General features: G+C 44.3%; 1 protein-coding gene across 1 annotated transcript in view; it reads right to left on the bottom strand.

Annotated features, from left to right (window-relative positions):
* LANCL2 (LanC like glutathione S-transferase 2) overlaps positions 1-16475 on the bottom strand; it is a 33680-nt gene extending 17205 nt beyond the window's left edge. Inside the window, exons 1-3 of the mRNA XM_059475805.1 lie at positions 15733-16475; positions 5210-5327; positions 177-384 (exon numbers count right to left, since the gene is read on the bottom strand). Coding sequence (XP_059331788.1) covers positions 177-384; positions 5210-5327; positions 15733-15933 — 527 coding nt within the window. The 5' untranslated portion in view covers positions 15934-16475. The remainder of the gene's footprint in view (positions 1-176; positions 385-5209; positions 5328-15732) is intronic.
* Between the last annotated feature and the right edge of the window lie 1995 nt (positions 16476-18470).

The following is an 18470-nucleotide window of genomic DNA, read 5'->3' as shown; positions in this document are numbered from 1 at the left end:
AGTGCAAGCCCGCTTTAATAAAGATAAAGCCTATTTTGTATTGCTGTACCAAAACCTTATCAGGAGAGAAAGTGTCCATTCTTTAACCCTGTCCTCTAAAATTTCACTTGCAAAGTTACCGAACCAATGCTCTCTACAAATGAAGGGCATGGCATTTCCCACCATCAACCACTTACTTGGCAACACAATCTTGAGATTCACTGCTGTTTTTCAGCTTGTGGTAAACCACTGCACCCACTGCCAATGGCCCAGCATCACCACAGAGGAAAGTGACTCTTCTGCCATTCAGATTGCGAAGGATTCTCTTCACATAATCGAGAGATCGCTGCAAGTGGCTCTGGTTTTTCGTGACACGGTATAGTTGCAGATATAACAGGGCAATACCTGAAATGAACACATGAAAAAGAGAGAGGTTCACTTACTTTTCTTTCTAAGTGTATCCTATTCCCCTCTTTGGTGCCTCTGAACCAGTAACTCAAATGTGAACAGGTATTTTGGCAATAAATCATGTCAGTCAAAGGTCCTAGCTTACACAGTGTGAAGGCACTGGGCCACTATTTGGATGACATTTCAATGGGATGGTGGGAAGAATAAAAGTTATCTGACTGAAGCCCAATGGTAGAGTCTCAATTTCCAAAAAAAAGAAGCAAACTCATGACTCAGGCCTCAACACTTGGCAAACTGTATTGGGTTTGCATATCCCAGCCTAGGTAGTGGGGGGATACAGGCTTCTGTGAGAAACTGCTGGAAGCCTCCTTCATGTCTGGCAGAGCCAATTCCTGGTGGCTCCAAAGGCTTATGTGGTCAAGACTGGGAAATCAGAAATAGTGGCAATATCTCTGTAATAACAGATTTAGGAAGAAGAGGAAAAAACATTATTGAGCAGTTGTAATTGTGGCCAGAGAAGACTGGAGTGAGAACATGTGAGAGGAACTCTGCTGACCCCAGGTCAGTGAAGAAGGAGAAGAGATGAGGTGCTCCAGGCACTGGAGCTGAGATTCCCCTGCAGGCTGTGGTGCAGATCAAGGCGCGGCTGTACCCCTGCAGCCCATGGAGGACCATGGGGATGCAGAGATCCATCTGCAGCCCCTGGAGAAAACTCATGGAGCACACCAAAGCAGGCACGCCAGCCTAAGATGAGGTTGTGACCTATTGTAAGGAGACTGTAACCCCTGAGGAGAGAGGAGCCCACACTGGAGCAGCTTGTGCTTGAAGGACTGCACCCCATGGAGGAGTGACCCATGCTGCAGGTTTGCAGAGAGCTGTTGCTTGTGAGATGGACTCATGGAGAACTGTCTCCTGTAGGAGGGACCCCCATGGTGGAGCAGGGGAATGACTCTTCCTCCCAAGCAGGGGGTAAAACCATGGGTGATGAACTGACCATAACCACCATTCCCTGTCTCTCTGTGCTGCTGGGGGAGGATGTAGAGCTGGGAAGAAGGGAAGAAGGTGTTTTGAAGGTCTTATTTTACTTCTCACAATCCTGCTCTGATTTTGTTAGAGATAAACTCAATTTCTTTAATTCTAGCCTGTTTTGCCCATGACGGTATTCAGTGAGTGATCTCTCCTGGTCCTTATCTCAACCCATGCAGCCTTCGTTGTATTTTTCTCTTCCCTGTCCAGCTGTGGAGGGGAGTGAGAGAGAGGCTTTTTGGGTGCCCTGCATTCAGCTGGCATCAACCCACTACACAAAGAGATCACTGGAGATTCATAAATTTGAGTTAACAAGCACATGTGTGATTCAGTATACTAATTGTACAATTCTCATCTATTATATGCAAGAAGTAACTTCCCTTTTGATTGAAAAAGGATATTTTGATGAGTTTTTGGATTCAAGCTCCTAAGTTCTTCACACCCCCTAAAAGTATTTCATAACAAGATTACAAGCTTGTACAAGTCAAGCAGGTTTATAAAAGCCAGAAATCAAATCAGGGCTCTAAGAATGCCAGGAGGTACTATTAAGCTTCACTCTGTTGAACTCATTACATAGTTTTCCATTCAAACAAACTAAAACCTTAAAAGTAACAACAACGTAGGCTGAAGGAAGTGAAACAAATCCATCTAAGTGGATGCCTATTGGCCAATCACTTATCTCCAGACCACACTGTAACTCAAACCCATTTCTGAATGGGGAGAGCGCTCTCCTGAGCCTCATCCAAAGCCGAGTACACACAAGGCCCACTGAGCTCCCAGAGAGGCTATCTCAGTAGTACCAGAACAACAGCACCACAAGAGTGCTGGTACATCCTCACATGCTCCCTGGGCAGGCTCTGAGCCAGCCTTTCTAGCTGAATCTAAGAAGAAAGCTGCAGAGTTTAGGTAACCCAGTTCAGCATCATGGGAACTTGTGGGCTATTTACAGGGATTTGTGGAACCCTTTTTTATGCTGCAACAGATATGTAAATATCTTGGCTTGACCAAAGGATGATTAGAAACACAGCCACAAAGTCCAGTTCATCTCATCCTTCCTAGTGTTTCTCAGTACAACACCCTTAAAATGGCTCCTCCAAGAGGTCTGGCCAAAAAGTACAAGAGGACAAGTAAAAAAGTACTTGTATAAGTAAGATGGACTCTTACATGTGTCCCATGGTTGCTACATGCCAACAGCACATGTTCCAAGATGTTAAAGATGTTTCACAAAATGCAAGCCAATGCTCATGACTGCACTGCTAGTAACATTTGTTTAGACTTAGTACATAAAAAGCAGGGCAGTTGTTTACAGCACTACTTTTACCTTCTGATTTGCACGCTAGCAAAATGCAGCAAGAGCAAGTTTGGGGAAAAAGTATCTGCATTAAGTATTTTAAAAACCAGATCATTTAAATACTTTTATTCAGAACCATAACCACAGGAGCCTTGAAAGAAGTTCACAGCTTGGAATAGATGTAAATGGCAATCCTTCCACAGGATGGAAAAATCCCACACTCATTAGACAACGTCACTTGTTCATCTATATTCTTGTTTCAGCTAATGATGGCTGTTACTTTTACCTTATGACTCATTTTCAGTATGCTCTGGTTTATCAGCCATAATTTCAGTTGTCAGTCACTGTGCCAGAACACAGCTCCCCGGGAGCCATTCCGTACTGTCAGCACGAGAAAGCCCACCACTGGAGATCTGCACGCACTCAGTAACCAGTCACTTTCAGACCCTGAAACACGTCTATCTTTTAAGCCTGAGTTGTCTAAAACTTCCCCACCCATCCACCCACAGCACCATCTGTACCAAAACATCAAGAAAAAAGCAAAGAAATTTTACCCTTTAATTGCCAGATTTAAGCCTAAGGATGGATGAAGGCTGGAGAGCTTTTCCAAGCTACCCCCCCCCGCCCCCCATGACAGAGATAAAAGAATAGATCTCCACAGGCCATATTTCAAACATGTAGTGCTAAAAGTTTAAGTATGCCTGAAGTTTGAGCTGGAAGAGCAGGAACAGAATATGCCAGTCTATCCAGCAGAGTCACACTTAACAGGCTTAGATGGACATGTCCTGGCAACTTGAAGAACGGTGGCCACATCCGACATGAAAACTGCAGGCTCTGCCTAAAGGATCAGTGTCCTGGTTTCAGCTGGGGCACAGTTAATTTTCTTCTCTGTAGCTACAGTGCTGTGGTTTGGATTTAGTGTGAGAATAACACTGATAGCACACTGATGGTTTAGCTGTTGCTGAGCAATGCTTACCCTAAGTCACGGACTTTTCATTTTCTCATGCTCTGCCAGGGAGCAGGTGCACAAGATGCTGGGAGGGAGCATTGCCAGGACAACTGACACAAACTGGCCAAAGGGATATCCCCCTACCACAGGACATCATGCTGGGTACATAAACTGGGGGGAGCTGGCTGGAAGCCACCAATCTCGGCTCAGGCGTGGGCTGGACTTTGGTGAGCAGGTGGTGAGCAAAGGCATTCTGCATTGTCACAGACATCTTTTATGAAAAATCCTTTCGTTACGATTTTCCCTCCTGAGAAGCTGAGAGGCATCAGGAACAAAATATAAACAATGATTATCTGCTGCTGTGGAATGCAACAGGTGGATCTGTGATTGGTCTCATGAGGTTGTTGCTAATTAATGGCCAATCACAGTCCAGCTGGCTTGGACAGAGAGTCTGAGCCACAAGCCTTTGTTATCACTCCTTCTTATTCTATTCCTAGCTACCCTTCTGATGAAATCCTTTCTTCTATTCTTTTACTATAGTTTTAATGTAATATATATCGTAAATTAATAAATCAAGCCTTCTGAAACATGGAGTCAGATCTTCATCTCTTCCCTCAGCCTAAGACCCCTGTGAACACGGTCACACTGCATCACCCATTTCTCTTGTATTTTATCCTTCTCCCCTTTTCATTACAATTGTAATTATTATTGTTGGTTCCATTGCTATTATTATTTTACTTTATTTCAATTATTAAACTGTTCTTATCTCAGCCCATGGGTTTTATCTTTTTTTTTTTTTTTCAAATCCCCTCCCTATGGAACTATGGCAGAGGGGATGTAGGAGAGACAGGGTGTGAGTGCTCAGCTGTGTGATATTTAGTTGCCAGGTGAGGTTAAATCACACCAATTAGAAGGGCTCATTTACATCTGGACAGCATCAGTGATGCAATGCTAAATGAAAAATGGACCCTAGCAACAACCACCACCTGCATATGCCTAATTTTCCTCACTATCTTCACAGTCTTGCATCCATACCTCTACACTCCCCCTCCTCACACAACCATTTTACCATTTTTGTACAGACAGAACAAGAATAGCCAAACTACCCAAATTCCAGATTTGAAGGCTACAAGCTTCTGGCCACAGAACATATTCCCTCCATCTATTCCCAGAGATTAGAAAATGCTGTTACCTTTAGAAAACTGCTAACTAGTAGACTGGTGAACAGAAAAAGGTGAAAAGTAGCAATTTTTTAAAAGCAATTTTAAAGAAACAAGAGGAAAGATAAAAGAGCAGCCTTAGAAAATCCACTCCTCTTGCAAAACACTGATCTCCATATACAAAAGTCAATTACCATTCTGTATCTTTTTTTGCTAAGTCAATGCAAGTTACAGGCAGTGGTGACCAAGGTTCCAGAGTTAAAAGTAAAACCAACTCACAAAAATGCCTGTAACAGAGAATTTCTGCCACTCCTATGAGAATATCAGAATCTCCTGTGCATAAATCCAATTACATCATTTAACAAATACATTTCATTGAAATTCTAGCTTTCTCACCAGTCCAGCCAGTATAGGCAGAGCAGTCATGTGGATCTGCCGTCTTCAGCCCTTCCTCCATTTGCTGCAGAAGGTCCTTGATTTTTGCCTGGATCCGTTTTGAGAACCGAGCATTGACCTGAAAGCAGGAGACAGGGAACAAGCCAGAAAAGAAAGTAATTAAACAATGCAAAGTGCCTGCTCCACTTTCTTGTTTGGGAACAAAACCAAACCAAACCAAAAACAATCTAGCAAAAAAATAACTAGGAAATAAATAACACATACAGCAATCAGCAGCATCAAGGTGGTTCATCTTAAGTATGTCTCTTGTAAATTCATTCTGACTACATTTTAGAGTAAGTTACAGGTATCTACATTAGACAAAATTACCTGAGCATTCTTTAAAGTCACACAAAGAACAGCTATGGACACTATGACAGCATGTAATTCTAATCAGGGTCCTGGTACCAAGACCATGTTATGGACAAACAGCACAAGCCCCCCATGTTATAGGTGCTTGCTCTCATCACAAGGACCCTGCACACCCTTTGTAGCACTACAGAGCAGGAAATAGCCCAAGGAAAAGAAATGTACCAGGTGACCAGTCTTTTTGTACAGAATACTCAAGACAATCAAGCCAGAGCAGAAGCAGCTCAGCATCTTCAGCTCAGCAACAAAGGGAAAGAAACAAGTCTTTGATTTTACACGCTGCTTGCTTTTACTTTTGACCAAAAATGCTTATATAGATGAAATACATGATCTATGTTATCAGAGAGTACTTTACCTTTTCCAACATTTCTCTCTATTATGCACACTTTTAGGGAAGATATGTTAGTGATTACTCCCTAAAGCCTATGGAACATGGAAATTAGCACAGTAGTACAGTAAGTTCTTGACTACAGCACATCCCAAAAGTGTGGGGTTTGGATAAATTACAGGTCCTGGAGGCTACCATGCAACTGATTACTCAAGATGTGCCACATTTCATACTCTTGTTCAGAGAGAAACTTCAAATAAAAATCAGTGATTTCAAACATCCATGCAACAGATTCAGAAATCAGAAGTATTTAAGAATTGCACAAGGCTTCTGACACACCAGAAATCTCCAGGGTGAATAGTTCAAATCCATTTAAGGATATCCATGGTAGGATAGGAAGGGAAAAGGAAATACCTCACACTGAACACATATAATTCTAGAAACAAGCTAGAGACACCTTAACCTTCTCTAATATCTTGAGCAGCCAAACACAGTAGGCATCTGAAGCCTGTTACTCTTCAGTGGTGTTAAGCACCTTTCTGTTAGGGAACTGTACTATGCATCCACATCACCAGCACCACACCACCCTCCCTTTTTGACTGGTTCAGTGAGGTCTCAACACAAAGGAAAACCTTCCTCAAGGGCAGAGCTTCTCTCTTTCAAAAGACAGCTATGCCGATGCTAAGGCATATGGTGAAACAGCATGAGGATATTCACGTGGATGCATCCAGGCACAGAGCTCAGCTTGTCTGACAAGAGTGAACTAAGGCTTCAGACTCCCCATTTATTTACCTACTGCACATCACAAGCATGCTGGTTATCTTTTTGTTCTGACAATACACCTGCTGTTACCAAATCAGGATATTTTATATCAAACACCAGATTAAATTACTTAGAGGTAGGAGGGGAATACTAGGACATCAGGATGCCTGGGTTCTGCATTGAAACCTCAGTCCCATACAAATAATTTAGCTCAGGTTGGTAATCTCTCTCTCTAGAATCTGAATTGTAATTTACTAGTCTTGGTTCAGTGCTTGAAAAAGCACAGATTAAAGGATATTTTTATTAATATTTTTATAATTATCTGTAAGTCCAAACAAAGGTACTCCCAAGCTTATGTCAGTATGAATAGGTTATAAGTGGCAACTAAGTTTTCCCCAGCTATCCTTCTCTCTTTTTTTCTGGTTGCTCTGAAGCTTTCCCAAGCAAGTACTGTCACTGATCATTTTATAAGATTTCCCTATAAGCTTGTAACATATGCTTACATGTACTAGAATAAATTAATTGCACAAAGAAATGAATATTGAAAGGTGGCTTTAGAAGATTTAAAAGCTTCCTTCAAGGAATCTTGGGGCAGCATTACAACTGAGCATAACACGCACACTTGTGTGGAGCACAGATTGATTTTAATCAGAAGCACATTCATCTCAAGAGGATGTTTCCAGCTGGCATTCAGCCTTTGCTGGTGGTGACTTGTTATTCCTTTAGGGACAAACAAAAGCCAGGAAGCCTGATCTCTGATATCCAGTGGCACATTTACTTCTGGTTCACAACAGACTGGGTGATAGCAGGAGCTGAAGGGTACCTTTAATCAGAAAAGGCTTTCTCCAGGAATTCAACTGCTGCATTACTACTCTGCTGCTGCAGAGAGAACAACCATTATCATCCCAAACACTGCCCAAGTTTTATATTGTCAAAACACAAAAACAAGGGCTCATTCCTCATTATACCAAATAGAGCCTTGTGCCATACTGGTTATGGTAGCTAACATGGCTCATTATCAGCACAAAAGTGATGCAGAAAAACCAAAATATGTTAGTTTGGAAATTAATAGTTTTGTTATTTATTTGAACCATATCACTTCTTCCATTGCAGTGAGGGAGCAGGTGAGATGGAGTGGGGATCCATTCTGAATTAGGTGAAGTGCCTGGAAGAGGTGAGACGTCTGTAGGGCCAAAGCTGAAGGAAAGGCCGCATTCCAGAGACAGCAAGGAGACAGAGAAAGAAAAACAGAAATTACCGCAAGGTCATCTGCCCCAGACCTAGGAATTCCTCTGATAAAGAAGAACTAGTGCTAAATGTCACGCGGAATGAATATGTATGAACTTATTGTGAAACTGTATGCATATGCATTTGGGAGGGGGATAAAAGACGACCTGAGGTCTTCAGAGGTACGCATGCCTTGTTGGGGGACTTGCGTCCCGCGCGTGTCGTAAAATAAACATACCGGGCTTTACAACTTTTATAAAGTTGTGAGGTTTCTTCTTTTCTCCGCAAAACACAGGCAAAGCTATATCCCAATATAAAGCCTTCCAAAGCCAACAAAAATTTAAACAACGTAAGTACTTCTGTAACATCACCCATCTTTGGCACTAATCACAAGATGTCTAAATTATGCTGTCCTTGTTATCAATACATGTTTCCCCTATCTGCTTTCTTTCATTTGTAGGGTTTCTAAAGAGAATTTAACTCATTTACTTTTGTAAATTCAGGACTAGAACTACACACCTACATTAGAGCACAGTGCTAACACCAAGGTCATGGGCTAGATCCTCATATGGGCCATTCACTTAAGAGTCAGACTCAATGGTTGTTCTAGGTCCATTCCACCACAGAATATTCTGTGATTCTGTTATTATAAAATATTTTTATATTTATAGATATAAAATATTTATATCCATATTATAAAATTTCTATAATGATGTAAATAAAAATCTCCTAAATCCCCAAACATTTCACTTGCAGTCGACATCACAGTAACATACCAGTTCTTCCTGACCATTGCAGCCATATCCAGCTTTATGGCATGGCATTAAAACAAACCAGAACCAGGGGCAGAGGAGGCAATACGCAGCTGGCATATATGTATTGTACATCATGATTTCCTGTAGGTAAGAGAAGTCTGTAACTTTAAAGTCTCACATGCACATTTGGACCAAATGTCACAGTGCTGATATAAGTCTGAGTGCAACCCTGAGGCCTCGTGGCACTCCTTTTGTCATTAAAGTAACAGTCTGGTTTGACAGACATGGGATGAGTAATCTCATTTGCAATTGACAAAGACATTTAGATACCCATGTGTTGTTCAAAAACATCTGGCATTTGCTTGCTCATGACATCTATGCTAAGAACTTGTGCAGAGCCACAGCAGGGCAATGGAGACCTGAGAGCACAGCTTCCTCACAAGCTGCCAATGTACCAATCTTTCTTGCTACCACCAGCTCCCAAAACAACCATCTTGCTCTTAACCCTATTTTAATTCATCCTGTTTTGGGGGATAGATGTTACATGGAAAACCAGACTGCAAAAGTAAGTAACTGATTCTGCTGAAGTAGAAAGGAGATTACCTATACACACAGTGATACCTCCCAAACAAGAAGAATATATACTTTTAATTCACCTAATTTTGTTGCTGGTGATGTGTAGAACAGAACACATAACATGGTGCTGTGTTGTCTTTGCCAAAGTGTATTTCAAAGAGAAGAAAACAGAGCTCAAGTTGGTGCTGCAGCAAGAACTCATTCAAAAACCAAACTTGCATAGAAGATGGCAGAAAGAACATGACAGTCACTGGCGAGGAAGAATGTAGTAGGGGAAAACTCACAGTTCTGCTGAAATGAGGAATCCTGGCTGTACAGAAATCTTTGGGAACTTTGCCACTGACTGTAAGGGAGCCAGGTTTCACACCCATGCATTGGAGCATGAGTCTACTGAAGCAGGATGAGCTCTCACACTCACCTCCACAAGTTCCTGCAAAAGCAGACAAGAAGGGATGGCAGTAGGATCCCATATGCAGAATCTAGCAAGGTCTGCTGGGAGGTGACCAGTCTTTTTGTACAGAAGAACAAGTTCTACTTTATTTTTACCTAAGTCAAAAGACTCTTACAGCTCCAAGAGCAGCGCCTTCTTCTCTGAAAATACCAGACACTGCTGAAGCTCATCACCCAGCCTCTGAAACACTCACAGTTCTCTGCTACTTCTCAGACAGGTCCTCCACAAACAAATGCCAGTTCTGCAAAACCACATGCTTAATAAATGCGTTGAAACAGTACTGTCTGTAGAACACATTGCACTGATTTTCAGTGATCTATCACTTAGTGCCATACATGTGACAATAGGGAAAAAAAACAAAACAAAAGGCAAAAAAAGAAGGGGGAGAGGAGGAAGAGATAGAGAAATCAATAGCTGTAGGCAAATTCCTACACTGCTACAAATGCCAGCTTAGGAATAGGCTTTAAACACAGTCATTGCCCTGTCTCAGGGGATATAAAGGTGTGAAAAGTATCATTAAAAGGCAAGCATTCAAGTTATAGAAAGAACTACTTAAGGCAGGTGAGAAATAAGACTGTCTCTAATGAATTTGTGTGTGAAAGAAGTTATATCTCTCATTGGTTATAAGACAGCAAAAATCCAAAGCTTAAAGATCTAGATCATCACAAAGAATCATCAAAGAGCTCCACATTATTGGTAACCAAAATACACACGATTAACGGATATCCTATGTTTTGGGAAATGGACACTGATAAAGCAAAAGAGAAATACTGAAAATTGCTGGTCCTCCACGTAGCCTAACAGCAACATGCAACTTCTTGAAAGCTGAGAAAATAAAAGTCTGAGTATAATTTAAAGTCACTCACTACACAAAAGTGTCTAGCCCAGCTGTGACATTTTAGGTGGTCCTCAAGTTTCAAAAAAGGCTAAAACCTCTACCAATTCTAAGTTATCTCAATGCAGAGAGCAGATATATTCCACATATTGAGCTTGACAGCAGATAATTGCAGTTAGACCCAAATAAAATTTATTTTCACCAGGAAGCAAATACGTGTTATTGCACTTGCCCACACAACTGGCTGGAGTAACAACTCATTAACATGCAGGTTTGCAAGATAAAACTAGAAACTGATGAAGAGTGGATGGATGTGAGACAATTTAATCAGAACTTGGGGGTTTGATTTCATGAAGCATTTTCATTCAGAACTGGTTGACTGAAACCTAACAGGCTTAACTCTGTGGTCACCTATGAACAGCAGGAGAGGCTTTCACTACAAAAGCATCAGAAAAGCCGTAAGCAGTGTTCAGTGCTGCCTGTGCTGTTGGAAAGAAACAGCAGCTCTTCCTTCCAGGCTGTGTACGACTGCCAGGAGTTAGTGAGGGACAATGAAGTACAACAGAGTGATTTCCAGGCTCAGTCTTGGCCAAGACTCTCAAAAAGCAAAACAAACTTTCCTTCTGAAGAATTACAGAGAACACTGCAAACCTTGTTTGTTTGAGAGTCCCCTATGAAAATAGCACATGCCTGAGTTGGACAGCCAGGAAATGGTCAAAAAAGTAATAAGCTCAAGAAATGCAGCTACCTCATCCCACATCTCTGGAAAAAAGTGGGAAGAATTATTTAGTGGCTTTGGAGGTTGAATTTTGCCTCCAGTGCAATAAGTTGTATAATACTCATTAGTATAAGTTGTTGCTGAGTCAGTCCCAGAACACAGAGAAATTGCTGCTCCCAGTGAGGTAACCAAAATGCACAGTGAGGCAACTGCAAAGTTTATAAAAATGAAAAAAAAAAACCCCAAAACCCCCCCCCCCCCCAAAAAAAAACCAAAAAAAAACAAAGGGAGAAGACAAGTGAGGCTATGATAAAAGTCCATATATATATATATATATATATATATATGTATTTAAAAGTATATTTTACAGGAGAAGGAAGACTTAAAAGCCATATAAGGGCATTATGAGAAGTAACAGGAGATTGAGAAACCATTAGGAAACTTAGGAAACTAAATACTACTAAATCATCCAAATGATAAATCTAAGTAAATATCCTATATCACCATTAATAAGTACTTGCCAATGAGCACCATTGTCTTTGAACAGGTTCCCTGTAAGAAGTCCCCTGCAAAGCCTAATAAGGTATTGTATACATTTCTCAGAACATACGACTTTTTTCTAATATTCTTAGAACACTATAGCAAGTCAGGAAAAAACATACAAAGAAAGAATTTGCCTAAAAAAGAAGTTAAAAGTTTGGGCACTCTAGTGACCAATCCATGAAGTTTGAATCTAATTTTGCTTCTGTCTTGTTATTCCACAACAAATTCAGACAATCTTAATGTAAGGGCTGGGATCATGTTAATTTCTTGATGACAAGGATGCTTCTTTTTTTTTGCACAACCACAAAAGGCAGACCATTGTCTAGGCTTCCACCTTCCCCTGGTTGAGCAGATAACATCAGGCTGCCTTTTCTTCCCAGGTCACTTGCCTGCAGTCAGTGTGAAGGAGAATCCCCAATCACACCTGACCATACTGCAAGTGCAGCCACAGGGCTGTGGTGGCTCTGAGGAGGCAAGAGATCCTTGAACAAGCCATCAGCACCCCTCAGGAGCAAGCTCTCCTCACCCTTTTCCTTCCCAGGAAATCCTTTAGAGCTGTGTAACTCTCTACCACACTAGGGAGCTACGAACTAGGGAGTGTTCTTTGTTATGAGACTATTAATTTCTCTGCCTCCCCCAACCATCTACATTTCCATTTTGAAAACTTTTGGACTGACCACTTTGAGATAATATCTATAGGTACATTTTTAGGTTAAGGTATCTCTGTGGGGCCCAAACAAAAAAGAAAAAGGCTACAGGATGTATATTTGATTGAAATATTAAACATCACTTATTAAACAAAGGTTTACATTTAAATTTGTTTATTATTAATCTAGAATTAATGCTGTCTGATGAATTATTACCTTGGCTTTCTCAGACAAGTTACAGAAGCAATTTAAGTTCATGGTACTTTAATGATGAAGAGATCTAGTTATGAAAACAGTGATTTTCAACTACATGAGCAGAGCCCACATAGATAGCTGCATTGTTTACTGTGATTACTTATAAGAAAGCAAAGCAGCAACCTCAAATTCTACTCTCCTACTCCCATACCTTCAAGATTTCTGAACAATACTTTGCCCACACACACTTCCATATGGAGATTTTTGTCCCGATTGTCTCACCTTCCAGACAATGCCTTGAAGAGCTTCTTGTCCTTTTATCAAGCCGGTGAATTTTAGATGGCAATCATGACAGACTAAGAAATCGAATGGATTAATAATGCATTGCCTTCCATGACAACAGCAGAGCCCTGCACACCTCAGGCTGTCATTACGTGAGTCACTCAGCGCTCCTCACTCCACTCAGCAGCAGATGGGAGAGGAAGGCATTATGCACTGCACTGAGGCCTTCTGAAAGATGCCCTCATTTTTAGGTGGGCTTGTGTACAAAAGTTTACAGAACAGACTTCCTACCCTGTGTAAAGTCCCTTTGTCTTCACTGGGGCTTTAGGCAAGCAAAGACATTTCTCCGCTGGAATGGGAGTCATTAAATGCAAAAATAAAACACTAAAACGTAAACTGAAAATCACAAAAACAACAAAAGCGCCCATCATGAAATGTCACAAAAAGGCAGTACTAGGAGTGACAGCATGCAAATACTTCAAAGAATATAAATGCACATAAATATTCTCACAGCTATATTCTAGCCCAGAAACACATAAAATGACTCCTGAGATTTTGCAGATGCAAAACCAAAAGAAAATGCACACTTGCTTCTGCCTTCTCCTATGAAATGCACAGAATTGCTGTAGTTACATGGTTTTAAGGCAGTACAGAATTATTTTTTTCCCAGAGGCACTTCACCCTCCCGAACAGAGCCCACACACACCACCTTTTATCAAATACAAGACTACTCAGGTGCTCTAAGATATTTTCTGAACACACCTGCACCAATAGCAGCTGACTGCCACTTTCCAAAAAGGAATGTCATCCACCATTGATGCTCGGGAAAAAACACATACATGCACTGTAAAAACACCATTCTTATGCATAGGAGAGCCTAACAGGCATTGCTAATGTGAACACAGAGCTAGAAATTCTTGACTATCTCATTTCAGCTCTGCCACAGAACAACATCTCTCCATTTGGATTCATTCAAGAATCAAATCTGAAGTAAATTAGAGTTGAACTATTCTGCAATAGATCTAGTATACTCTAAAATGTACAGAGGTTCATCTTCTAAGGATGTAGTGTTCATCTTCAAGGATGTTCATCTTCTTTTGATATCTCACCATTCTTCTGGTTAACTCACTTGAGAAAACTTTAGTCCATCTAGATCAGCAGTAAATGAAGGAGTGTTTTCTCTTTTAAAATATGGACATGAAGTGTGGGGTTTAAAGCAGGTACACAAGATGACTGGCCTACAAGGGACTCGGTATGTTTTTTACTGATTTAACAACAATATATAGCTATAGTGGCTCTGCCATCTCCTCTCGGCCTTTATAATTCAACTCATCATACTTGGATGGTTTCTATAGACTAAGCCAGACACAAAAAGCCAAAGAAATAACAGTTCTCTTACACAAGGAAAAAAATATGGTTACCTACACTCAGCATACTGCCAGGGAGCTGTATACAAAACAAAGTACATTTCACTTTTACACCTACTCTTGCTTTTTAAACCTTCTCAAACGCTTTGCTTTTGACAGCTGCAATTATCTGCAGCAGTTAAGACATTGAAACCCCAAAGCATTCTCTTTTGTACACTCTGCTTAGCCACATACAACTTCATAAACCTCAGTTATAAACAACTTGGTGAAACCTTTCATTGCCTTGGACTGATGGTGAGCTGATGGTGTCCTGCAGGTAATTAAAATGGTCAGAGCGAATGTCCCTCCCATTGTTGGGCATCACCATCCTTGTCCCACTCTCAGTAAGTCAAGGTAATTTCATATTGCCACAAGCAGCAAAATACAGAGCTGGTATCAAGAGCTTTCCTTTATTCATCTCAGCATACAATAAAGAAAGTTACGAAGTTAACTTCCCACCATCAATGCATTTGTGCTAGCAGCAGTGTCACCACGCAGTGTTTTCCATGCAAAAGATGACAAAGCTGTACAGTACTGAAGGATGAGGCTGCAGAGGGGCTAAATGACAGAAAGTCCATATTCTGGCATTCCTTCTGCAGATTAATCCAGCCTGCATGTTAACAGGCCAGGCCAGAGCAGCTTCTCTACTTAAAACCTAAGACACTCACAATATACCAAAAACCAGCACACGGCATCAAGGAGACAACCAGAGCAGGACTACTGCAAACCTTGTGTGACCAGTCCTACCAGGCAGACCTTCTGTGAGCATGAACCAACTTGCCAGGTGCTTATCATGGAGCACCTGAACCTATAAAAGCACACATGTCAGTAAATAAACACGTGAGAAGAGTCTAGCTTCACCTAATGAGTGAGCGTTGCTGTCACCCGAGAATAAACACTCCTTTTTCAGATGGGCGTTCATCTTTTCCATTCCCTTATGTATTTTCTCTGGTGAAACTCGGGCAACTTCTGCTGACAACTTCTTCTGAGACACCAAACCACCGTGGTATGAGCAGCTACAGCTGTTCTACTATACAGCGTTCAGCTGGGGCACCGCGTTCATTCCCGTACCGGAGTAAAACAAACAGCCCGAATTCAGAGCCGCTGCTGCCGTGCTGAGCCGGGCCGAGCTCCCGCTGATTCCCTCAGTTCACCCCGCCGCTCCCTCCCCTCGGGCGCCCCCGAGGCCGCGGCGGCCGCCCCGAGTTCTGCCGGCGCGCAGGCCGCGGCAGCCCCAGCGCCCCCGCCGCCAGACCCGCGTCCCGCCGGGGCCGCCCCGGGGAGGAACCCACGGCAGCCCGCGCCGCGGGGCCGCTGGCAGCGAGCAACCCACCGGGGAGGCCGGGCCCAGGCTCCGGGACGCAGCGCCTGCCCTCCGCCCGGGACTCACCTTCCCATCGGCGCCGAAGGGGAGGGAGTCCTCCTCCGCCGGCGGCTGCAGCGCCCTGTCCCGGTGAGCGTCCGCCGCGCTGGGGGCTGCCACGGCTCCCTGGGGCGGGTAGTCGGGGTAGGGGTTGGCGAAAGCCCGCTCCTCCATCTCCGCTTCACCGCCCAGCTGCAGCTTCAGCCTCTTGGACATGCTCTCTCCCATCTCAGCCGGCCCCCGGCCCGCCTCCCCGCACGGCGAGCCGGCGGGGACACACTCCGCCCCGCAGAGCGGCTTTGCAGCAACGCGAGCGCCGCGGCCGCCCCCGGCTACAGCTGCCCCCGGCTACAGCGGCCGTGCCGCGGGGCTGCCTCAGGAGGGCGGCTGCGGTGACAGGGTCTGCGGCCGCGGGCCCATCGGGGCCGCTCCAGGGCGGAGGCGCCGCCGCCCCGACTCCGAGCCACCGAAGCCCAACTTTGGCAGGCGAAAGGGAAAGCTGCGAGGCCGCGGCTGTGCTCGGCGTGCCTGTCACCCGAGGCGGGGGCGCGGCGAGCGCGGGGCCATCACAGCCTGTACAGGGGCAGAGCGCGGCCGGGCCCCCCCGCGGGAAGCGGCAGCCCGCCCGCCGGCGCAGGCTGGGTGGCACGGCTGCAAAGCTCGTTCCAGCGCCTCATCCTCCCCCGCCGGGGCGTCAGTGCCTCGGGCTGCTGCTGCCGCCGGCCGCACGCCGGGCGGCGGAGCGGGGCTGCCGCCGGCTCCTCCCGCCCGTCCCCCCGCGGCGGAGGCGAGCCGCCGCCCGGCGCATCTCAGAGGAGCGGCAGCAGCAGCAGGAGGGGCACGGACAGCCCCAGGAGCAGGCAGTACGCCACCAGCTCCTTCGCTCGGCTCATCCGCAGCCGCCGCCGGGGCGCGCTCATCCGCCGGCAGCCCCCGCGCCCGGCGCGCCGGTCCCCGGCCAGCCCCGGCGGGAGGGAGGGACGCGCTCCTCGGCCACCGCCCGGCTGGGACGGCGCAGCCGGCGGCGACCGCCCCTCAGCCGGCGAGAGGCGGCAGCTCCCCGGGGAGAAGGGGGGTGGTCTTCTTCCCTCGGCCCGCCCCCGGCTGTAATGTTGGCCTGGCCGCGCTCACCGTTCGGCCGGCGGGCAGCCCGCTCCTACGAGCCAAAGCGTGCTAGAAAAACAGCCCCAAGCCCCCCCGAAAGACACCAGAAAACCTCACAGCCCTGGAGGGGGCTGGCGGCGGTGGGTGGGGAAGGCTCTCAGCGATCGGCGGTGGCGGCTGGACGCGAGGGTGGGATCGCATCCCACCTGGGGAGGAGCAGCGTCTGGATCCCGTGTGAATCGCGCGGCTGTGTCTCGGATCCAGTCCTGCCGGGGGGGACTGAATGCCAGGGCACTGTGTCACCATAAATTTAGCCCGTCGTCTTATGACACCTCCACTTTAAGCTAGGAGAAGAGCTCCAGATGAGAGAGAACTGTACAATCATTGAGGAGAAATCTTTTCTATTCACAAATAAATGGTACGTGCTGTCGATGTAGTCATAGCCTTCAGGAATTGGTACTGCGTACTGAAACATCGCTGTGTAGAGCGAGCCGGCAGAAAGCCTGCAATCCGGCCAAACGCTGCACACAGCATTGTGTCAAAATACAGGCACGGGAGACCTCATTATCCCCTGAAATATTTACCCCCAACAATGCCATTCCTTTTTGCCAGTAATTGTAGGTCAGACGGACCATAAAGCATTAATTCAATAACTGGGCACTGTGCAGACTTATTGATCTTTAGTTTTATGCATTGGGTAATTTTATTGCTATCAAAACACATATTCAGTGCGTAAGATTAAATATAGGTGACATCTGTCCTGGCACTAACTTCAGTTTACAGTTTCTGGTAGCAATATACATGTGAATAAATGGGACATTTCTGCCACCTTGTCGCAGGATGTGAATTTGAATTAATACTTGCTTCATTTTATTTATTTTTATAAATTAAGCTGATTACAAAGCAGAAATTCCAAGCAACCTGTCTGACACGAAGTACCTTGTGTTTGTTCTGGAAGCAAATATAACCTGTCACTTAAAAATCAGAGTAATCTATAAAATATCCTCTTCTTTGATAATTAAAAAATCACTTTATGCATCATGTATTCTTTAATGGGTAAATCTTTTGTGCTGTATTGCAGTGCCTGAAAAGGTAAATTCAGAACCTTTTTAAAACATCTCTTTCCTCTGGGTAAATATTTTAAGTAACATGTTTTCATCTAGGATGGTTTCCTACCCTTAGTGGAGACCAGCTGCATCAGCACAAGTGATGGCATTCCCATAATAAAGATGAGAGTTAAGCCTTTAATATGAGTGTATGTGGTTTCTGTTTTCTTACACCTTCTAGTCTTCTTGAATCAAAATTATGCAAATATAGAAGCAGGATCATACCAATTGGTACCTGCTCAAGGCCTACAGGTAAGGAGAGAAGGTGCTCCCTGGTACCTTGCAAGAGCAGGTTCTTCCCTTCTTGTGGAGCTGTGGGTTGCTGGGTTGGCATCTCTTCCCTTTTGCATCATTGCCCTGTTTGATTATCTGCACACTGCTGTGTTTAACATCCTGTTTTCTGGAGCACTTCTTTCATGTTCACTGTTCCTCACATTCGTTCCAAGGTGGTATGTTTTGTTTCCAGCATACGAGGCCTTCTTTTGTTCTTAGCAGGTGGGATAGAGTTCAAAAGACTTTCAGGCTTCTTTTCAGTGTTTTTTCATTTGTTCTTTT

The sequence above is a fragment of the Ammospiza nelsoni genome, chromosome 1 (genome assembly GCF_027579445.1).
Source record: "Ammospiza nelsoni isolate bAmmNel1 chromosome 1, bAmmNel1.pri, whole genome shotgun sequence".
Classification (NCBI taxonomy): Eukaryota; Metazoa; Chordata; class Aves; order Passeriformes; family Passerellidae; genus Ammospiza; species Ammospiza nelsoni.
The sequence above is the reverse complement of the archived record's forward strand: the minus strand, read 5'-3'. Positions and strand labels throughout refer to the sequence as shown.